The 23,811-nt window shown below is 44.9% G+C and overlaps 1 protein-coding gene across 1 annotated transcript in view; it reads left to right on the top strand.

The window, feature by feature from the left end:
- Positions 1–23,434, top strand: part of ZNF618 (zinc finger protein 618) — a 210,666-nt gene extending 187,232 nt beyond the window's left edge. The window contains exons 10-14 of the mRNA XM_006865694.1: positions 4,567–4,806; positions 8,352–8,432; positions 11,589–11,666; positions 21,121–21,222; positions 21,870–23,434. Coding sequence (XP_006865756.1) covers positions 4,567–4,806; positions 8,352–8,432; positions 11,589–11,666; positions 21,121–21,222; positions 21,870–23,389 — 2,021 coding nt within the window. The 3' untranslated portion in view covers positions 23,390–23,434. The remainder of the gene's footprint in view (positions 1–4,566; positions 4,807–8,351; positions 8,433–11,588; positions 11,667–21,120; positions 21,223–21,869) is intronic.
- The last annotated feature ends 377 nt before the right edge of the window (positions 23,435–23,811 follow it).

Here is a 23,811-nt window from a genome sequence, read left to right as displayed (position 1 = left end):
CACACAATCGAAAGCCTTTGCATAGTCAATAAAGCACAGGTAAACAATCTTTCTGATATTCTCTGCTTTCAGCCAAGATCCATTGGACATCAGCAATGCTATCCCTCATTCCACGGCCTCTTCTGAATCCAGCTTGAACCTCTAGAAGTTCTCTGTCAGTGTATGCTTGCAGGCGTTTCTGTGTTACCTTTAGTAAAACTTCACTCGGATGGGATATCAAAGAGATTTGTCCTCTGATTTCCGCATTCCGTTCGGTAACCTCTTTGGAATGGGATCTGTATCTGACAGTATTTTTCTGCTATTCATAAGATTTTCAGTGACTAAATATTCAGAAGTAGTTCATCACTCCTTTTTCGTAGTCTTTCTTTGTCTGGAAACTCATCTGAAACCTGTCCAGCTGTTTAAAATACCGGTGGCATAGCTTTTCAGAATCACAGCAACTCACAAGCCACCACAGTATAACAAACTGGTAGACGAGTGGTGGATCTGTATTTAGTGTTTCTGTTTTTCTAGATACATTTAAGGCATTTGTCTACATAAATGTTTTTAGCAATTTGATAGTGATGTGTCGCTTTCTTTGTGTTTAGTCTGTGTGAGATTTATTGACCTTTTTGGATTCAGTGGATTTATATCTCTCGTCATACTTGGACAAATTGTAGCCAGTTTTGGTTTGCAAATTTTTCTTCCCCAATCTCTCTTTTTCTGTTAAGACTTTAATTATATATAACTTAGACTGTTTAATGTTACAGACCAATTGAAGTTGTGTTCATTACATTTTTGGCCTAGTTTCCCCCTTGTGCATAGTTTTGGATAGTTTCTATTGCTCTGTTTACAAGTTCACTGAACTTTTTATTCTGCAGTATCAGATCTGCCTTTATCAGGTGAGTTTTCATTTCACATGTATTTTTTCTTAACTTTTTATTGTGAATTGAGTGAAGGTTCACAGCAAGATCATCAGTTTTACATTCAACAAATCATACACTTGGTTTCATCTCAATGATTACAATCCCTTCCATGTAACAACAGTTACCCGCTTCCTCCCTGGGGTCCCTGTTTCCATTCCACCAACCTTTCTATCTCTTCTCCTTTGTCCTTAGGTAAATGTCATCCTTTTGATTTAGAATGATTGTCCATACCATGGTGAGCATACCTTAGTAGTTTTGTCACTCCTCCCGCCAACCCCCCCAATATAAATGCCTACTTACTGCTTGGCTGAAAATTGTCCACAAGGGTGAGTGCCTTCTCAAACCTGAACGGCGGTCGAGGACCATAGTCTCAGGTTCTTCCAGTCTCTTTCTGACCAGTCAGTCCAGTCTTTATATATAATTTTGAGTTTTGTTCCACATTTTTCCTTCAGAGCAGTTGGTAATAGTAGCTTGAGACCATCTAGTTCTTCTGGTCTCACAGTCATGGAACTGATGTGCACATGTTTCATTAGTCCATTGAACTAACTGGTTCCAATTATCTTCAGTTCTCATCACTCCTCTTTCTTCTGCACACAAGAAACCGATAGCTGCACCCTAGAAGGTCACTTATGAGCTTTTATGATCCCAGATGCTACTCACCAAAGTAGTTTGTAGAAGATTGTCTTTGTGGACTTTTTTATGCCAATTGGCCATGGTGTCCCCTGAGACCGTGTCGTGAGCCCCCAGGCCCAGCAACTCATTGTCTTAAGATGTTTGATAAAATCTAAGACGTTTTCAGCATTTTGCTGCTTTATACTCCACCACATTCATAGTTGTGTTTGCAGCAAAGGTAAATACCCATGTTCAAATACTTTCTTTCAACCTTTATATATTTATGGGTATACTTCCACTCTTCTTCCTGTATCTGTCAACCTATGCTCCTATCCATGTGACTGTCTACCCACAGAAACCTGTTATTCCAAGGTTTTGTGTATAACAATATTTTCCTCTATTCCTCTAGCCCTTGCATGCCTACTTGTGTCTTTACCTTCATCATTCTAGCTATCACATATATTTTTTAATCTGTACAAATTCTATTTGGTTCCTTTATACATCTTTTGTTCCTCTTCATTATGTTCATGTTCATCTTTAATTCTTTGAGCATATTTGTAATACTGTTTTAAGTTCCTTATCTACTAATTCCATCAGCTCTGTAATTTCTTTTTGTTTCTATGGATTGGTTTTTCTCTTGATCATTAGGCAGATATTCATGCTTCAGCTGATGAGTAATTTTGTATTCTGTGCTGGATACTGTTGTTGAATGTCTGGGTTTTGTTTTCTTCCTTTGAAAATGTTGAATTTTGTTTTGCCATGCAGTTCATTTATTTTCGGATCAGATTGACACTGTAACTGCCTATTGCTCATGGTCTGAAAACAGTGATTTTGTGTATTTTGTCCCATTTAATGGATGAATACGAGAGGCGGGCTAGTCCTATGCCAGTTAAACTTGATCGTGGCCAGAAGTATAAACTTTCCAGTTCTCTTTTTCAAGGGTAACATCCATGAGGAAGATTTCCCTCATTCGGTTCCTTCTACATCACCATTCCCATTCATTCTGTCACCAGCTCTGAGCACACCCAAGAACCTTGAGTGCATTTTCACCCTTCAGAGCCTAATTGAGGTTTTAGGGAGACCCCAAGACTCCCTCCTCTGTGCATGGTCCCTTTTCTCAAGTCTTTATATTCTCTGAATTTTTTAATCCCATTACATTTTAAGCTTTATAGAGAGCTCACAGTACTCTGTTATCTTTTAAATATCTCATGTGTAAATGTCTTAATATGCTTCTTACAAGGGCAGTCAGCCAGACTGCCTGAGATGCTTTCCTCCTTTCTTGGTGAGAGCCCAGGTAGGAATACTAACTGGTGATAAATTCCACGTCAGAAAGTCAGCAGATGGAATGGAATGAGTTAGGAGCCTGGGAAATTCATTCTGGCTCAGTTCAAACTGTTTGTGACCTTGGAGCGGAACCCTGACCTCCCTGCAGCCCCATGTCTCCATCTGACTTCTCTGCCCGTGGGTCTGGTGGGAGGTTAATATGCATGTCAGCTTCACAGCCCAATTCCGTCCTCTTCTTAGACATCACGTCTTTGATATGCTCTACTTCAACGTTTCTGAGTTTTTACTGTTCTGACCATTCATTCATTGTTTCACTGATTCATTGATTCCATAGTCTATTAAGCACTTACTAGAGGTCAGGGAGTGTATCAAAAGCTGAGTGCATGGGTGGTCCAAACTGGCAGAGCTCCTGCCCTCATGTGGCATGCAGGTTAGTGGGAGAGACGGTCATTATTGCGATTTGTGGCAGTCAGCACTCAAAAATAGATGGGAGAGGGGCGTGAACAATGGATGGCCACATGGAGAGGTATCGAAGAGAAAGAGTATTATAGGGTGTGAGAGGATAAAGGAGGTGAATGGCCAGATAGGTCAGGTGAGCAAGTCCAGACTAGGGGGGGTTGATACATACAAACAGGTGATACCCTGGTTTTATTTGTTGTGCACTCTCTGGGTGTCCTTGAGTTCCCTACCCCGGAGAATGCGGGACCTGTCTCACAGCACTGCCAGGATCTCTATTGCTGGGACATAGTCTATGGAAAGGTGTGTGAGCTGGAGGGACTCCTAGAAGCCATTGTGCAGACACTGAGGAGTAAGGAGGAAAGCAGCATCCTCTGTTTATTGCTCAGAAATTCTGTCCCTTGTGCCCAGGTCCCTAGATATGTGGTTCATGCCATGGGGGTCCATGTGGCCTTGTGCAGAGACCTTCACGAGTAATCAGTCAGCAGCAGTGACTCCTGTCCCATCTTGGAACTGACTTTCTGTGTGGCTGTAAACAAATTGATCAGCCATTCTGGGCTTTGGTTTCTTTGTTTCTTGAAAAAAAAGAAGAAAAAAAAAGTCAGTAATAGCTGTTTATATATGCATAGCAGTTTACTACTCCAAGTCTTTTCTGATTTTCTTGGATTCTCACAAAAGCCCTGGGGGGTTGGTAGCACAGGGGTGGTTTTCCCACTTCTTTCAGGGAGGTGAAGTTGGGGAGCTGAGGCCAAGAGAGGAGATGTCCAGTGTTCAAGATCAAAGAGGATGACGTATCAGGCATTGAGTTAAATACAGCCCCCCTCCTCCCCCCAAATCATCAATTTGTGCCCATGCCAGGAAGTGCCACATAGTTCCCTCATATCTTAAGGGGGCAGCATTGGGCACCTCTGCCTTCCCCTGCCCTCACCAACTCAGCCCTTGCATACCCCTGTATCTGTATGTGCTCTCTGTCATTATACTTGCAAACAAGTTTTCCTTTGAAGGAAAGGGAGCTTAGAAGGCAGCATTCTGGAACATGCACTTAGGCTTGTCAGAGTCTGAGTTTAGACCCTCAGAGACCGATTGGTCAAGGTCGTGGGTGACTGAGACAGTGGACTAGTAAACGGCCTCCAGGTAACACTGACGAGGCTTCCTAGAGTAGCAGCTAGTGAAACCACAGGATTCCTGGACTTTCTCAGGCTTTGGGTAGGAGCGAGGGTCCTTGCTCTCTCAGCTGAGAAGAGGTTTGGTGGAGTCAGTCCTGACCCAGGCTGAGGGTCTGTGAGGACTGAGAGCGTGATTCTCTCAGGTGCCGCCCCCGGGTGGGAGCCACCGGAAGATCCAGACACCGGTTCTGAGTGTTCACATCCAGACGCCTCCCCGTCTCCACGCTTTGTGCCAACGAAGACCCAGACCAACCAGTCGGGGAAAAAAGCTCCCGCCTCTGTGGTCCGCTGTGCCACCCTCTTACACCGCACCCCTCCAGCCACCCAAACCCAGACGTTCCGCACTCCAAATTCAGGATCTCCAGCAAGCAAGGCAACTGCAGGTACCACAGGTCTATGTTACGTGTCCTCCACTCCCCATCCTCTCCTCACCTGCCACACCTGTCCCTGGGATCATTGTTCCTATGCAAGAGTGAGAGTGGAAGCCCCGCAGTGTTCTGGGACAAATCTGAGTTCCAATTCTGCCTCTGGCCTCTGTGACTAGGAGTAAGCCACCTGTACCCTGGGTCTAGGTTTTCTCACCGTAAGTCAGGGGGGTTTGCAAACTATTTAAGTAGTAAAATCCCCCCTCCCACCTCGTTATTAAAGCCTAAGGTTGGTTTTATTTGGCCCTCTAAAAGGTTTTTTAAGTTTTAATTAATTGCCAACATTTGAATATTAGATTTTATGTAAAACCTTACCTTTTTTTTTTTTTTTTTTTAAGCATTAGAATTCCTGGACTCAGTTTCCTGCAGGATGGCACTAAGCCACAGTTGCTCCATTGTTAGGGTGTGTGCTCTCCACTTTGCCACAGCCTCCACTGTTCCCTACTGCCTCCCAGCACAGAGGCCACGTGGCAGTTGTCATTTCTCATTGTGACTCACTGTTGTCTGTGTTAGCATCCAGCCTGATTCATCCGTGTATGGTACCGACCTGGACCCTGTTGTCATGACTGCATCCTTCACTGTTCACAAAGTTCAAATGTATACATTGATTTCAGCGAGGAGCTGCTTTCCTTGAAGCAGGGTGGTCGACCTCGCTCTCCATCCTCTTACCTCTTCCCACTCAGCACTACCCCAAGATCCTTCCATGAGTCATAGGCCCAGTTGGAAGCCAGTGGGTGCCAGCTCCAGTGCCTTCAAGGACCACGCAGGCAGAGGCGCTAGTTTACAACGGGTGACCAGGTAGTCACAGCTCCACAGAAGCCATTCTTCCTAGGAAGCAGAGAAGACATAACTGTGTGCTGAGCACTGGGGCTGCCCAGTGAACTGAGTCACACCTGGATGGAACACACTTTAGGTCTCCTACCTGGTGGACTGTAGGACAAAGGTGATGATGGTGGTACCTCAAAAGGCCTGAACCCATGCAATAAAGCAACAGATAATTAAGTTGAGAACTCAGAAAAATGAACAATTAGGTGAGAACCAGGGACAGAGCCAAGTGATTGCCTTTATTCTTGATTCAGGGGGCTAATTTTAAGGAAGGGGCTGGATTCCTGAAAGTTTTTGAACATATGAAGAGGTTTCAAAAGTTCATGGAAATATTAACTTCTAATTCCATTTTCCACAAACTTTTTGTGCTTATTTCTAAAAAGAGAGGAATCAACCTTTAAGTAACTACATTGAGAAAAGCCAGTAGCCGTTGCCTTTTTCCAATGAGCAGTAGGTGTAAATTATTTATACAGAGATTGACCATCACCTGTTCACTCGTGGTGGGTATTGATTCAATCAAAAAATGGATCATGAGTGTCAAATCTTGATTTTACTCTTACGCTTATGGGCTCGACATTTTACAGAACAGAATTCACCAGCAGGGTCTTACATGGTCAATGTGCTGGTTCTTGAACCTCACTGCCCCCAGTAAACATTTGGCAAACTAGGGGACATGCCTCTGGCTGTCTTCATGTGATGTGGAAGAACTGTGGTGGGGTTACATCTGGATTTATCAGCTGCATTGTCAATAGGAACCTGCTTGGGAATTGAAGGACACATGTTACAGCTGGAGGTGGTCACTGCTCTGGTCATCCTAGAATACACGACTCTCCGTGTGCAAGTCCAAGCGTGGCCTTCACTGGGGGACTTCACACTGGCTTTCAGTCAGAGGTACCTGTGACAGGCATCACTGTCCAACATTTACTTTATCCACTGAGCAATAGAAGATGAACTCTAAAAGTTTGTAACCGCAGTTGTGCTAAGTTCTACCAATATGTCGGTCAGCCTGAATGAAACAGATCCACAGACGGGTACCGACCTCTGCGTACACAGGGATTAAGATTCCATTCCCCAGGCTTTTATTTCAAAAAAGAAAGTCTCCAGTAATAAAGTCTCCTGCCATCTTAAAAGGGTTAGGAGCACATCTAGCCCCAGGAACTTCAAAACCTCACTTTTTTCCTCTGTTTTGTTGTTGTTGTTGTTGTTGTTGTTGTTTTGTTTTTGTTTTAAATTTGTTTCAAATTTCCTATAAAATGGAATTGACAATGAAGACCTCATAGAGCTCTTGGGAGGAAGTAGAAAGAACTTGGGTGTAAAGTTCCTAGACCAGTGCCTGGAACTTAGTGGGTTTTCCCTCCCCTTTTCCTGGACAAAAAATTGAAGGCTCTCCTTTGCCAACTTACAGATGATTTCTTGAGGTGGGCAGATGTGTGTCTCAGCCAAGGTGTTTTATAGTCACACTTTGAAGGAAGGGGTCTTCCTTATGATATTTTCAGCATCATGTATGCAGAAAGGACACTCCATCAAGATGTTGATGGGGGTACAGGTGGGAGGACTGAGCAGCACCTTATGGGGTCTGTCTTGCAGAATCTTTCACAGCACCCCCATTATCCTCAGGAGCCCCATGCCCCACAGTCTGAGCACTTGCCTCTCTGGGTGCATTGGATGAGTGGCATTTCCCACAGAAAGTTTTCTGGATCACCGTTTGCGTGGGATATTAAGGGATCTGATGCTTTCAAAACAAGGTTCCATGACACAGTATGTTTGGAGAATGACTGGGTTGCATGAAGTTAATCGAGTCTCTTTCCAGTCCAACATCTCAGAGCCTTGGAAAGCCCTGTACAAGTTGTTACTCTTTAAGAAAGGGATGGACTTGGCTGCATGTCCCCAGTTGACTTGTCTGAAGCCTTTTCCTGCTGGAGTGTGTCAGCCCCAGTAGTGCCAAGAGCATCTTGGAGAAGCCAGGTTACGTTTGAACTTGGATATTCTGTCCTATGCTCTCAGAATCTTCTACAGGTAGGGGGTGGGGCTAAAATCCTGTATTCCCACCTGGTTAGACTGTCTTTGTTCCATGGGTCTTCTGGAGAGTCCCTGAGAGAGGGATGAAGCCGGCCTGTAAGCCAAGATGTTCCAGAGTCACTCCAGGGAACTGAGTTCTTTCCTTGGGGTGAACTCTAACCAGACCTCACCCTGGTCTTTGGCCTCCTTGTGTGTATAGCAAGCTACCCAACTTACCAACATACCCTCCCTCCCAGGGACCATCAGCCATCTCTGATCTTTGCTTCCACGCCAGGAAGCAGTTTCTTGGCTTCCCAGCACCTCAGGTGGCTGCAGTGGTGAAGCTAGTGTGGCTCCCAGGGTCCCAGAACAGGAGTCAGAGGCCTGTTTGCCTTCTGGTGACACTGTGGAGACAGGTGTGTGCCCCAGTCCCAGCTCTCTATCCTCTCCTAGCATTGTCAGCTGGGTCTATTGGGGCGTCCTGGCAGTATGTCAGGGGAGCTCAGGTGTGAGATCCTGTGCTGGGTCCCTCATGACTAAGACCCTCAAACTCACAAGCTCCAGGACCTAAGCAGTTCAGAGGTGCTGTAGCCCCCTAACATCCTCCTGCCCTGCCTGCCCTTATTTAGACCTGACGCTGACCAGTCACCATTGTTTTTTCTCTCCCCGACCCCCAGCAGAAAGTGCTTTCAGTCGTAGAGTCGAAGGCAAAGCACAAAACCATTTTGAAGAAAACAATAGCAGTTCCCAAAACTCCAGCGGTGAGTGTGCCCGATGGGCAACAGGTGTTCTGGGACGGGCTTCCTGGTGCATGATGGGTCTCTGGTGACAGGGGTGGGTGCTAACTGGGAATTAGGAGGAGTCCAGGCCAAGCAGAGGCTGGAGGGACCTTTCTTTCAGGGATGTCCCTCTGGGCCTCAGGGGCTTCACAGGGACTATGGCTCTTCCTGGTCTTCATCCTGGAGAGAGGGCCCGCCCTAGCCCCATCACCACCCCCCCATAACCCTGAGCATTGACTCCCACAGGTCTTAGCTATTTGGACTGTTATACGTTTTTAGGGCAAGGGCTGCAGCCAGTGTCTTACCAGTAGAGGCAAGGGATACAATAGAGGTGTGAACTAATTGTCCAGGTCCCAAGTTCTGGCCCCACTTTGGATGTGGGTCGGGGGTGGGGATGGGCAGTCAGAACACTAAGGTTCCCTTAAGAGTCATAAGAGTCGGAAGCCACTCAATGGTGCTTTAATAACTCTGGCAAGTTTGTGGAAGGTTCTCATTGGTGGTGTGGTGCCCTCTAGTGGTGCTGCATGCACAACCTGGCGGGGCTTTGAAGTCCCTAGAACAGAGCTACAGAGTTGCTTTCCACCAGCAAGACCAGAGTCAGCCTAGCAGGGCTGAAGTGGGTACAGCAGGTTAGGCCAGGGTAGGATGGCAGGTAAGGACTTGCATAATTTAAGTTGAATTTACCGAGATTAGGTGCTGACCTCAGCAGGGCACCTTCTGGGCTTTCATGAACCAGTCGGAAGCACAGGCTTTAACATGGAGGCTTCTCCTAATCAGCGCCCTGACTTTGGTGTCGAGCTGAGATTTGAACCCCAGCACTACCACTTCTAAGCTGGGTGACTTAGACAAGTCTCACATCCCATGGTAGTTGTGAGCATTCAGTGAATGCCTGGCACAGATTATGCACTCGGATGTTAGGGTGAGGGTCGTGGTGGGTTAAGTAAAACAAGTGACATCCAATTGGATGAGTACCCTGAGGAGGGGGTTGAGGTGTGTGGTGGGAGCCCTGAGAATGTTGGCACTCCACACAACCTCCCTGAGAGATGTACAAGGTACATGCTTACCTCTCTGCACCTAACGGAGAGGAGTGACTTGCCCAGGGTCATGTGGGATTTAGTAGTAGCACTGTGACGGAAGCGGGTGCTCAGCCGAGCCTTGCTGCATCCCCTTTGCCTCTTCTTCCAGGAGCGCTGACATTCAGAGCAGGGAATGGTGTAAAAGTCCTGCCACTGTTTATTGAGCGCTTACTATGTGCCTGGCACGTGTTTGGAGCTTCATGTGTCTCTATCTGTTTTCATCCTACCTCATTGCTGTGAGGATCAGTGTGACTGTTATCACACAGTGTGGGGGAGGAACTGAGACTCAGGAGTCTCCGAGTCACTCTTAAGATAGTACGTATGTGACAGAGCCGGGATTCACAGTCTGGTCTACGGGGCCCCACTCAAACACAATGCCCCGTCTCCCATGGCTGCCCTGATATTTGGTACCAGGCAAGAGTCCGAGGTGCAGCTGGTGGGTTTGGACCACCAACCTTGTAGTTAGCAACTCAGTGCTGCTTATCCAACAACACCACACCAGGACCCCTGGAAACCCTATGTTGTTAAGTGCTGTCGTGTCAGTTCCACCCCATAGCAACTCCGTATAGGGTTTCCAAGGAGCAGCTGATGAGCTTGAACCACCAACCTTGCAGTTCAAACTGACTTTGCAGTCCAGTGCATTAACCCACAGCACCACACCAGGTCCCCTGTATTACTATATAGGAAACCCTATACAGGGTTGCTATGAGTCAGAACCGACTCAGTGGCACTTAACAATTCCTATCTGTGAGACAGGATCAGAAGCCAGCTTCCAGCTCCTTGTCCCAAAGTGGGCTGCCATATCATGTACATTTCCTGCCTGCTCTCACCACAGGACACCTGGGTTCTCTGGAGGACATGTCCCCCAGGCCAAGCTTGTCCCTCGCACCCCCTATCTGTCAGCCTAGCTCTCAGATGCCCCCCTCTATGTCTCTGAGAGCCCCATCTGGTTCCTGGTTATTAAGACAAGAATTAATGACGTTCAGCACAGGGCACCGGAACTGGAAGAGACTTGGCTAAATTGTTTCTCTTTTGCAGAAACTGCAAGTCCCCTGATTTCCAATCCTTTCCCTCTCCTACAGAGTAAGTGATGGTCCCATGGGGGTCTCAGGGCTGGAGAGGGTGAGGCAGGGAACTGGCCACACCCTTTGGGGACCTTCCCAGAGAAGCAGACTTTACAACTGGCAGAGGCTGATGGAGGACCTGGGCCCAGATGGGTGGGGGTGCTTGGACAGGGGCAGGACAGCTTGCATCTGCCCCCCAGCACTGGAAGATGGCAGGCACCCAGTTCCTGCTCACTGGGGCAACCTCAGGCCACCTCTTCTGAGCCCCACCTCAGCCATCGTCTGCCTTTCTTTGCCTCTTCCTCCTTCTACCTCTTCTTCCTCATCTCTATGTTGGCATTGAGCAGTGCTGGGAACAGGGATGAAAGACACAGCCCTCCACACACACACACTTGTTCCCTTGTGGCAGGCACTCTTGCTCCTCCCCCATCCCTCTTGCTTCTTTTGCCCCTTCTCACCCCCAGTCCCTCCTGCTTCCCTGGGGCTGTCTCCACCTCTTACTATCTCTCTTATTCCTTCCCGTCCCTGTTTACTGCCCCCTATGTTCAGTACTTTGTTTTTTCTTCACTACGCATTCATTTGTTCATTCAACAAATTGCAATGGCCCTTGAGTGGTACCACAGGCCAAGAGAGAGACCATAGAGCAAATAAGACACAGACCCTGCACAGAGAGAGTTTTTGGTCTAGTGACGTTTCCTTCCACCCCCCATCATTCCCCCGTACCCACAACAGTGCCTGGCACACAGTAAGCACTCAATAAATACCCTCTTGATTGAAGAGATTGCCCCTTATCTGCATGTCTTCCTGTCTCCATTGTTCCTTCCTTCCCCCCAGCCTCTCCCTGGCTGATTTAGGGACAGGGGAGGCAGACAGGCTGGTGTAGAGCCCTAGGACAGAGACCCAGTGTGTCTGAGTTCCAAGTGTCAGAGTTGTCACTGTCAGGGAGACACATCTAAGTTTGCTCTGTCCCTAATGCGGCTGTCCCGCTTCTCCCCCAGAACCCTACACCTGTGGCGCTTGTGGAATCCAGTTCCAGTTCTACAACAACCTCTTGGAGCACATGCAGTCCCACGCAGGTAAGGGCCCCAGCGGGAGTTAGTCACATGTCATGGGCCAGTGGACTGAGGTGAGGTGTGCAGCTGGGGAATGTCGAAGCTGGCCAGGGAGCTCCTGCCTAGGGAGTGCCCAGCACCACCGAGGGAAACACTAGTGTCCCTGACACACCTCCCTGAGTGAGCCACTGGAGGCCTGAGGAATAATGGGTGAAACATGGCCGACACCTAATGGTGGTTCCGCAAATTGGTAGCTGCTCTTATTACAGTTGGGTCCCTGGTGGCACTGTAGGGTAAGCACTAGACTGCTAACCACAAGGTCTGCATTTCAAACCCACCAGTGGTTCCAAAGGAGAAAGCTGAGGCTGTCTGCTGTTGTAAAGATTTACAGTCTTGGGAATCCTACATAGGGTGGCTGTGAGTCAAAATCGACTTGATGACTGACGGTGGGTTTGCGTTTGGCTCTTACAGTTATCAAAACCGGTTGCCCTCAAGACCGTTTCTACTCACGGCACCTCCATTAGGGTCAGAGTAGAACTGCTCTGTAGGATTTTCAGTGTCTGATTTTTCCAAAGCAGATTGTCAGGTTTTCCTTCCAAGGTGTCTTTGAATGGACTTGAACCTCCAACTGTTTAATAAGTAGTAGAGCATGTTAATCCTTTGCACCACCCTTAGACTCTACCATTACTATTACTAGTTTTGTTTATGTTGTTTACTAGACTCGTCCTTCATATGGTCCTTTAGGGGTGGCCTGGTGAGCACAATGACATGTTATTATTGAGAGAATTTGTCTAGTCATCCACTGATTTCAGAGACATCCTTAAACATCTTGGTCTCCTGGTGTGGAGCTGTAGGATCAACTCTGGACTGTGAACCACAAGGTTGGCAGTTCAAACCCACCAGCTGCTCCTTGGAAACCCTATAAAGGGTCATTATGAGTCGGAAACACCTTGATGGCACACAACAACAATGGGCACTAATTCAAGGAATCTTGGTGATACAGTGGTTAAGTATTTGGTTTCTAACCAAAAGATTGGTGGTTTGAACCCAGCAGCTGCCCCTAGAGAGAGAGATGTAATGCTCTGCTTTCACAAATAGTACAGCCTTGTGAAGCAATTCTCCTGTCTTATAGGGTGGTTATGAGTTGGAATCAACTCTAGAGCAATGGGCTTTTGGGTTTGGCACTAATCCAGAAGATCTTTTTTGAGCCCTGGTATGGTGATGTAGGGTAAGCACTGGACTGCATGGTTGGATTGAACCATAAGGTTGGTGGTTCAAACTCATCAGTCACTCCTCAGAAACCTGTATAGGGTTCACTGTGAGTTGGAACGACTCAACTGCACTTAACAACACGATTTACTTCTAATGAACTCATTGGCATCCGGATCAGCTCTGGATTGACAGCCAAGACACTTGTTCTCTAGTCTTGCTCCCAGGGGTGATAGCTGTCCCTGTCGCCCTCCTCACACCAGGCTGCTTGCAGACCAGGCCCTGAACACAGACCCACAGCTTAGCCCCTCTTCATGCACCCCAGACACACACTCTCCCTCACCCCTCTGCCAACTTCTGGAAGCTGAGAGGCAATTAGGGCAGAGTCTAAAGGAGGAGGCCATTAACATGCAAATCGAGGCTGAGCCCTGTGGTGGCCCCACCTCTCCAAGCATCTCAACTTGTTTTCCAAAGAGCTTTGGGCTACTTTGTTCTGGTCCAGCGCTGCCAGAGAATGCTCCCCAGGACACCAGTGCAAAGCAGTGGAAATCCTGGCCAGACTGAATCAGGATTAAAGGATTGGCTCCACAGAGGGAAATGAAGCGTCCTGATCGGTGCAGTTCATAGTGCCACTGATAAGGAGGATCAACCTCAACTAAGCACCAATCTCATTAAGGGGCTGCTGAAAGGCACAGGCTAATTCCTGCTAATCAACTTCCTTTCTCTTCTGTCCTGCCCCTGGTGACAGCTCGGCTGTGTTTGGCAGTAGTAATGCTATAAACAGTTAACATCTAGTGAGTGCTTACAGTGTGTGTCAGGTGTGATACTTAGATCTTTACACAGTTCATTGCATCAGATCTTCCTGAAGAAACCCATTAGCTGCCTGATGCCATCCTCTCCATCATACAGATGAAGAAAACTGAGGCTCAGAGAACGTAATCACTGGCCCAAAGATGGACAGCTAGTGAAAATGATCTTTCTCAGTGCCAGGCCTTGTTCAAATTATTTCACACATAATAACTAACTGAGTTCTTAAGACAACTCACTTAAACTCAGAGACTTGCTATGGACAAGAATACTGAGGCACAAAATGATGATATCACATGCTCAAGGCTAAGTAGTTGCTAATGACAGGGCCAGGATTCCAACCCTCACAGTGAATTCCAGAACCTGTGCTGTCAACCACCACCCTAAGGTAGACTGAAGGAGGACGAGCAGAGGTGGCAGCTCCGCAGAGGTTGTTCCTTTCAGTGTTCTTATTACACATTGTCAGGAGGGCCATGGCCAAGAGTGACGCAGGGATGTCCCAAGCAGAAAACAAGTTGGCCACTCATGCCCAGGAGTGACAGAAATTTGCCAGAAAGCAAACAAGTTGGCCACTGATGATTTTAGGATTTGGGTGGTGGCCAGACCTCGTCTCTAGCCTCTTTGAGCCACTTCACTCCTCTTTACCTAGACTCCAGTCTTCTGGTTTGTAAAATGGACTCACCAGCCCTACCTCTCCAGCTGGCTGAGGGTTCTGGAACTGCCAAAGTCAGGTGTTGAGAGCTCTGGTGTGTTTTAAGACACAGTGGCAGCAGGTGTCTCTCCTTTCTCACCACCTGCTAGAACAGCTGCTTTCTTTCCCCTGAGATGGTCTCTCTCTAAAGACAACCTTTTCTCCAGTTTTGCATCCAGCCCAGACATACCAGGGGGCTTTAAAAAGTTCATGGAAGAATTCCATTATCTTTTAATTTCATTTTTCCATATACTTATGGAAGCCTCCTCTTGTGTATGAAACTGTGTATAGGGCTAGTCACAGCCAGTACACCTTATTTTCAGCTCAGACTTTGGGTGGAAATCGGGTCTATTTAGTACCTCACTTACGTCAGGAGCAGTGTCTGTAGGATATAGCAAAAAACCAAACCCATTGCCGACAAGTTGATTCCGACTCGTGACAACACTCTGGGACAGAGTATAACTGCCCGTCAGGTTTCCAAGACTGTCATCTTGGAAGAAAGCAGCCTGCCACATCTTTCTCCTGCAGAGAAGCTGGTAGGTAGTGGATCAGAACTGCCAACGTGTTGGTTAGCTGCCAGCACTTACTGCACCAGGCCTGCTCTCTGGGATCTTTCAGTCAGTACTAGTCATAGCTACGGAACGGTCATTGAGGAACTCCACTCGCTCACCCAGCCCAGTATTATGGATGGAGGAGGGGAAACTGAGCCCAGAGAGGTGAAGTAACTAACTGAAGGCCACACCCCACGGCCATAGCAGAGCCAGGTTTCAATCCAGGACTTTCAGGAACCTGAATTCGAGTGGAGAAAAGTCCACAAGAAAAGCTGCTTATTCTCATTATAAGAATATGTGTTTATTTTTCTCCCTTTTTGCAATAAGGTCTGTTCACTAAAGGAAATAGGTAAAATGCAGAGACATTAGAAAATGAAGGGTCAGCTGTAACCTCACTCCTCATTGTTACTATTGTAATAGGTTTCTTTCCAGACTATTAAAAGTCAGATTGACTGAGACAGGATTTACCAAATTTCAGAGTACAGTTGATGGGTACATTCAGTCACTTAACCACCATCACCATCAAAATGTTTGACATTGCCACCCACCCTGAAAGTTCCTTCATGCCCCTTTCAGCCGATTGCTTCCCTCCACCTAGCCCGTAACAACCACTGTCTGCTTTTGTTCACAATAGCTTTACCTATACTGCAATTATATATGTAAATGGAATCACACAACCAGAATTAGGAAACTCTTATGTCTGATTTATTCATTTAGCATGCCTTCAAGATTCATTGATGTTATTGAATCCTAATCAGTACTTACAGCTGAGTAGTATTCCATTGTACGAATATACCACAATTTGTTTATCCATGTAATGATGGATAAACAATCGGTTTGTTGTCTCCAGTTTTAGACGATTATGAATAAAGCCACTTTGAACACGAAGTACAAGTGTTTGTGTACACATATTTTTTCTTTCTTTTTTACATCTTATTTTGGCGAAAATATACGTGGGAAAAGATATGCCATTTCAACAACTTCTATGTGGACAATTCAGTAACATTGATTATATTCTTCAAGCAACATAACCATTCTCATTGTCATTTTCCAGCTCATTCTACACCATTAACAAACTTGATGTGCCATTAGTGGACATATGTTTTCATTTCTCTTAAGTATATATCTGAGTAGAAATTACTGGATCGTGTGGTACTAGTTATGCGTTGGGTTGCTGATCGCAAGGTTAGCAGTTCAAATCTACCAGGGGCTCTGCAGGAGAAAGATGAAGCTGTCTGCTCCCATAAAGATTTATAGCCTTGGAAGCCCTCTACAGGGTACTGACTCAGTGGTATACAACCACCACTAAGCTTGGTAAACTTTACATTTCCTCACTACACAACCAAATCAGTCTTACCAAACAGGTCTCCAGAAATGATTACACAAGTATCTGCTGAAGAAATGAAAGCGAAATGTGGTCACAAAGTTGTTTAACTATGAAGGATGTAATTGTCCTTTTTTAAAATAGAACTAATCAGGTTAATTTACATATTTATATATTTATAGAACTATTCAGATTACTTTTTTCCTGAGTGAACTTTGGTACTTCGTATCTTTCAGATACTTGTCTGTCTCACCTAAGTTGTGGAATTTATTGGCATACAGTTGTTCTGATACTATAGTTGTATCCCTTTAATATCTGTAACTTCTGTACTGATGTCTCCTATATTATTCTTGGTGTCGATAATTTGTGCTTTTTTCTTCTTGATCTTTTTGGCTAGACATTTATGAGTTTTATTTATCTTAACAAAGAATCAGCTCTTGGTTCCATTGATTTTTTTTTTTTTTTTCTCTATTGTTTGTCCATTTTGAATTTCACTAATTTCCACTGATGTCTGTATATCCTCTCTTCTGCCTACTTAAGCCCTAATTTACACATCTTCTTTTGGTCTCTTAAGTCTTGAGTAAGATTGATCTCTCAAATTTGAAATAATAAATATTTTTATTTTCATTTAGTTCAAAGTAGTGCCTAGTTTTCAACTAGTTGAGATTTTTCGGATGTATTTGCATTACTGATTTAATTCTGTTACAATCAGAGTGAACATATGATTTTGTATGATTTCATTCCTTTTAGATTTATTAAGGCTTGTTTTATGGTTCACAGTGTATATATCTTGGTAAATATTCCCTGTGCTTTTAAAAAGGTTATATGTGTATTCTTCTCTTACTGGGTTGACTACTCTGTAAGTGTAGTTAGACCAAATTGTTTGATAGTGTCATTTTATATATATATAGTGATATATTTGTCCTTACTGATTTTGTTATTATTTTTGTTGTTTTATTTGCTGTAGAAAACCTTGAGCCAATATTTCTTCAAATATTTTACTTTCTACCTCCCTTTCCTAGATTCTAGTAAAATGTATATTAAACAGCTTGATACTGGACAATAGCAAATCATTATTGAGAGAACGTAGTGAAATCTCCAATTATTAGTGTGATTTTGTGTTTTTTCCCTTTCAGTTCCATCTGTTTTTTGTTTCATGGGTTTTGAAGGTCTGTTATCATGTGCATACACATTTAGTAGTCTTTTATCTTCTTGGCAATTTGGATTGGGAGTTGTTTGTTTCATGAATGGGTATCGGATTGTATCACATTTTGTCGTTGTACAGTGAGATCATTATGCATTATCTTTATCTCTGGTAATAGTTCCTTATTCTGAGATTTATTTCTTTGTGTATGATGATAATATCCTACCCTCACTTTCTTTTCATGCTCCATCTTATTCATCATTTTAATTTAAGTAATCTGTCTTTAGATTTGAATAAGTTTCCTGTAGGCAGTATAGGAAATATAGTAGGTCTTACTTTGTTTTTTAAATTTAGTATGATGATCTGTTTCTTACTTGAAATGTCAAGATCATTTACATTTGATGCAATTATCAGTATTATTACGTTTAAACCTACCATCTTGCTATTTGTTTCCTACTTGTCTTCTTTTTCTTTGTTCCTTTTTTAAAAAATTTCTTGTCTCATTATGGATTGAGAATGTTTTATGACTCCACAGCGAACTTTTTACAGGTATGTTGTTGTCGTTGTTAAGTACCATGGAGTCAGTTCCGTCTCATAGTGACCCTACAAAGGGTTTTCGAGGCTGTAAATCTTTACGGGAGCAGACCGCCTCATCTTTCTCCCGCAGAACCGCTGGTAGTTTCGAACTGCCGACCTTGAGGTTAGCTGCCCGATTACAGTTATAGCTCTTTTTTTGTTTCGTTTTTTATGATATATTTGGAGCTCTGGTAGCGTAGTGGTTACGAATCAGGCTGTGAACCTTAAGGTCAGCGGTTCGAAACTATCAGCCGCTCCGTGGGAGAAAGATGAGGCTTTCTACTCCCGTAAAGATTTACACCCTCGGAAACCCTGTACAGGGTCGCTATGGGTCGGAACCGACTCGACGGCAATTAACAACAACAACATGATATATTTAGGGTTTACACTATATCTTTTTAATTTACCACAGTCTACTTTCACATATTAGACCTCTTTCCAGATAACATGAGAGTCTTTCAAGTGTACAAGGGGCCTTCAGAAAGTTAGGGGGAAATTCTATTTTCTTGTCATTCAATTTTTTTCTTGGCCTTCTTGAGGCCCCCTCATACTTCCATCTTGTCAAACTATTGCTGTCATTCATTTTACTTCTGTGTGTATTTACCACTGTAGATTGTTTTTGTTTTTTTTCTGTGAGCAGTTATTTGTACGCTAAAGAGATGAACTATGAAGGGAAAATATTTCTTAATGTTTGTTATTGTTGTTGTTAAGTGCCATCCTCTTAATGTTTATTGTTGTTGTTAGGTGCCATGGAGTCGGTACCGACCCATATATATGTGTAATTTCAGCACCCTTTGTTTTCCTGTTTGTAGATGTCGATTCTTGCTTGATAGCATTTTTCTTAGACCTAAAGAATTTCCCCTAACATTTCTTATAGTGATGTCTACTTTTCTTTGTCTCAAAGATATTGATTTAATCTTTGTTTGTAAAAGATATTATCACTAGATGTCGAATTTTAGGCTGACTTTTCTTTAACTGCGTAGTTCCATTGACTTCTGGTTTGCATAGCTTTTGATAGGAAGTGTGTAGTCACTCTCATTCAACTTTTTGTTGTGAGTTGAGTGAAGGTTTACAGAGCAGATCATCCATTTTATATTCAACCAATCATGCACTTCATTTCATCTCAATAATGCAATCCCTTCAACATAATGTGACCTTATCCCACTTCCTCCCTATGTATCTTACTTCCATTCCTCCTTCTTTCCCAACCCTTCTGAATTTTGTTCTTATGTGAATGCTGCTCTTTGACCTCAAATAGTTGACCATTCTAAGGTGTGCATACCTTATTAGTATTGTTGTTTGTTCCCCCCTATATATCTGTCTCTTGCTTGGATAAAAATTATTCCACGGGGGTGAATTCAATTTTAGACCTAATAGGTGACTAAGGGCCATAGTCTTAGGATTTCACTAGTCTCTATCTGATCAGTAAGCCTGGTCTTTTGTTTAACTTTTTGTTTTGTGCCATATTTTCTCCCATTCTATCCAGAACCTTCCAATGCAATTCTTATCAGAGCAGTCAGCAGTGGTATCTGGGTACTTCTAGTTGTTCTGGTCTCATAAGACTGATGTTCATGTGGTCCATTAGTCCATCGGACTCTTTCCATGTTTCTTCAGTTTTCATCACTCTTGTTTCTTCCAGAAATGAAGAGCCCAATAATTGACCGTAGATGGCCATTCATGGCCTTTTAAGATGCTAGTCACTACTCACCAACCTTAGATGTAGACTTTTGTCTTTGTGGAGTATGCCGTGCCAGTTGGCCATGGTGTCTCCTGAGACTATGGTTCTGAGCCCCTACTGGTCATTTGGCTACTTAGAAGATTTTATTTTAACTGGCTTTTAACAATTTGATTATGGTATATCTTAATAGTGTTTTATTTTATGTTTATTTTGCTTAGAGTTTGCTAAACTTTTTTGAATCTCTGGGCTTGTAATTTTGATCAAATGTAGAAAAATTGGGGTTATTATTTCATCAAATATGTTTTCACTGGTAGGACTGCAAATATATGTATATTAGAATGGTAGATATTGTCCATGCTGTTCGTTTATTTTTGGTTCTTCTCTGTTTTTCATGATGGATAGTTTTTTTACTTTATCCGAAAATGGACTGGATAAATTTGCTAATTCTTCCTTCTGTGGCATTTACTCTGCTCTTATCTCATACAGTGTAGTTTTCACTTTATTTTGATCTCAAAAAAGTCTACTTGGGTTGTTTTTGGTTTGGTTTTGTTTTGTTTTCCTCTTTTTTTTTCCTTATCATGTTTATGATTTCCTTTATATCTCTGAGTGTATTTGTAAAATTTCAGCTGTCTTAAAGTTCTTATTTGCTAATTCCATAATTTCTGTGTTTTCTGGTTTTTTGCTTGTTATGGGTAATATTTGCATACTATTTTGAATATCTGATCATTTTTATTAGATTCTAGACTAATAAAAATGAATTTTCCATTGTTTAGGTCTAGATTTTGTCATATTCCTTAAGAGTGTTGAACTCTGTTCTGGCATGAATTTTATTTAGGATTACATTGATACTTTTGGGGTCTTCTTTAATGCATATTAAGGCGGATCTAGTGCAATTAATAAGGAGCTCTGGTAGCGTAGGGTTACACATCGGGCTGTGAACCTTAAGGTCAGCAGTTTGAAACTACCAGCCGCTCCGTGGGAGAAAGATAAGGCTTTCTGCTCTCATAAAGATTTACAGCCTCGGAAACCCTGTACAGGGTCACTATGGGTCGGAACCGACTCCATGGCATACAACAACAACAACAGTGCAGTTAATAATCTCTGACTGTGTTACCTCATAGTAAGGGGACTCTGTAGAACTCTTCATGCACTGAGATCACTACTCTGGGTAATGGGAACACAGATTCCTGTGCGAACCATGAAGATTATATTTCCTACTGTTCTTAGCAGCTCTGTCATCAGCTTTGTGCAGCTCCGCCCCATGCGCGTGTTCAGTAGTGGCTGTGGGAACCCTACGGCAACTAATTTCTATATGATTGTCTCCACTTTTCCACATTATGAAAATGCAACTTCACATATCTAAAGAGGACCCAGAATTTGAACCTAGGCCTGATTCCCAGAAGTCACGATTTGCTTTCACCCACCATTTTTCTTCCATCTTTATAGTAAGCAGGCTTCTTACATTTTAAGGTAACAAACTGTCCCTTTGTGCCCGCAGCTGACAATGAGAACAACATAGCCTCTAACCAGTCTCGATCACCATCTGCTGTTGTGGAAGAGAAGTGGAAACCTCAACCCCAGAGGAACAGTGCCAATAACAGTAGGTCTTCTAGGGATGGAGCCCTGCTGGCTTGTGGGAACCCATGGGCTTTTCCAGTTCATGCTCTTGTTTCCCTCTGCCTCCCATCCCTACCACCGTACCCTCCATGGTGGTGCCAGATAATGCTAAGACCTCATATGCAGGAGTTATTCATTCACAAGGCGGGCAAAGGAGACGTAGGAAGAGGCGGTGACTTGTTTGTGATCAGGAGACACAAATTAGTGGCAAACTCAGAACTAGAATCCATCTCTTCACAGTAGCTGTTGGCTGTTCTTCCCTTTCTCTGTCACCCTGTATGTATTATTGCCCCAGAGATGTTATTAGAGATATAATAACATAGTTCCTATACTGATGAAGTCATTAAAGTAGTTGGCCTCAAAGGTTAAGGTGAAGGATTGATACAGCGAGTATATTGCACATATATTTTATCCCCGCACCCATAACAGGCATTACTAATTGTCATAGAACTTTATTCTTGTGAAATAAATGAATTCACGTGTTAAAGGAAGCCAGCACCACCAATTTGTGTGCAAGATTAGATCTGTATATTGTTTCCTTATACTAGGTCTTAGAGCATTAAGCTGCAGCTGGAACAAGGCGCCTCAAATGCCAGGATTAATCGCATCTCTCTTTGTGTCCTCCACCAGCCACCACCAGTGGTTTAACACCCAACAATAGTGTGATTCCCGAGAAGGAGCGGCAGAACATCGCAGAGCGACTGCTACGAGTCATGTGCGCTGACCTGGGTGCACTGAGCGTGGTGAGTGGGAAGGAATTCCTGAAGCTGGCCCAGACCTTGGTGGACAGCGGTGCCCGCTACGGGGCCTTCTCAGTCACCGAAATCCTGGGCAACTTCAACACTCTGGCTCTGAAGCACCTGCCACGCATGTACAACCAGGTAAAGGTGAAGGTGACGTGTGCCTTGGGCAGCAACGCCTGCCTGGGCATCGGTGTCACCTGCCATTCTCAGAGTGTCGGTCCTGACTCCTGCTACATCCTCACAGCCTACCAGGCGGAGGGTAACCACATCAAGAGCTACGTGTTGGGCGTGAAGGGTGCAGACATTCGTGACAGTGGTGACCTGGTGCACCACTGGGTGCAGAACGTGCTGTCTGAGTTTGTGATGTCTGAGATCAGGACGGTGTACGTGACAGACTGCCGGGTGAGCGCGTCCGCCTTCTCCAAGGCCGGCATGTGCCTTCGCTGCTCTGCCTGTGCCTTGAACTCGGTGGTGCAGAGCGTGCTGAACAAGCGGACGCTGCAGGCCCGCAGCATGCATGAGGTCATCGAGCTGCTCAATGTGTGTGAGGACTTGGCGGGCTCCACCGGCCTCGCGAAAGAGACCTTTGGGTCGCTGGAGGAGACCTCCCCGCCACCCTGCTGGAACTCTGTCACGGACTCGCTGCTCTTGGTACATGAGCGTTACGAGCAGATCTGTGAGTTCTACAGCCGGGCCAAGAAGATGAACCTCATCCAGAGCCTCAACAAGCACCTGCTCAGCAACCTGGCAGCTATCCTGACACCAGTGAAGCAGGCGGTCATTGAGCTGAGCAACGAGAGCCAGCCCACCCTGCAGCTGGTGCTGCCCACCTACGTCCGGCTGGAGAAGCTCTTTACGGCCAAGGCTAATGACGCAGGCACCGTCAGCAAGCTGTGCCACCTCTTCCTGGAGGCACTCAAGGAGAACTTCAAGGTGCACCCGGCGCACAAGGTGGCCATGATCCTGGACCCACAGCAGAAATTGCGGCCCGTCCCGCCCTACCAGCACGAGGAGATCATCGGCAAGGTCTGTGAACTCATCAACGAGGTCAAGGAGTCCTGGACTGAGGAGGCCGACTTTGAACCCACCTCCAAGAAGCCCCGGTCTGCCACTAGCGAGAACCCCGCAGCTCAGGAGGACGATCGGCTTGGGAAGAATGAGGTCTACGATTACCTGCAGGAGCCACTCTTCCAGGCCACCCCCGATCTGTTCCAGTACTGGTCGTGCGTGACCCAAAAGCACACAAAACTCGCTAAGCTTGCCTTCTGGCTCCTAGCGGTCCCAGCAGTGGGGGCCAGAAGCGGGTGTGTAAATATGTGTGAACAGGCTCTTCTCATCAAAAGGAGGCGACTGCTAAGTCCAGAAGATATGAACAAACTCATGTTTCTGAAATCCAACATGCTTTAAGACTTAACTTTAAAGGGAAAAAAAGAAGAAAAGAAAGGAAGAAAAGGAAAAAAAAAAAAAAAGAACATTAGGGAAAAACAAAAACAAAAACACAACATAACACTGTCACAAACAAAGAAAAGGAATTTAAGTTCTAAACACTGTGGACCTCATTATATATGCCCCCTAGAAAACTTAAGTGCTTTTTTAGTGTGTGTGTGTGCCCGTGTGCGAGCCCATGTTCCATGGGTGTGGCGCGCTCTGTGGTCAACAGAAGCTCCATGCATGCGTGTACACACATACGACCCTGGTGCATGTCCACATGCCTGCTCGTGGGCACGTGGGCGTTAAACTGGGTGTGTCAGGAAAGCTGAGTGCATGGGAAAGAGGGGAGATGCTTCACTTCTTTTCTCCGTTAGGGGGCTTTAAAAGACTCCGTTTTC

Source organism: Chrysochloris asiatica, unplaced genomic scaffold (genome assembly GCF_000296735.1).
Source record: "Chrysochloris asiatica unplaced genomic scaffold, ChrAsi1.0 scaffold00081, whole genome shotgun sequence".
NCBI lineage: Eukaryota > Metazoa > Chordata > Mammalia > Afrosoricida > Chrysochloridae > Chrysochloris > Chrysochloris asiatica.
This window is presented reverse-complemented; position numbering and strand designations above follow the sequence as displayed.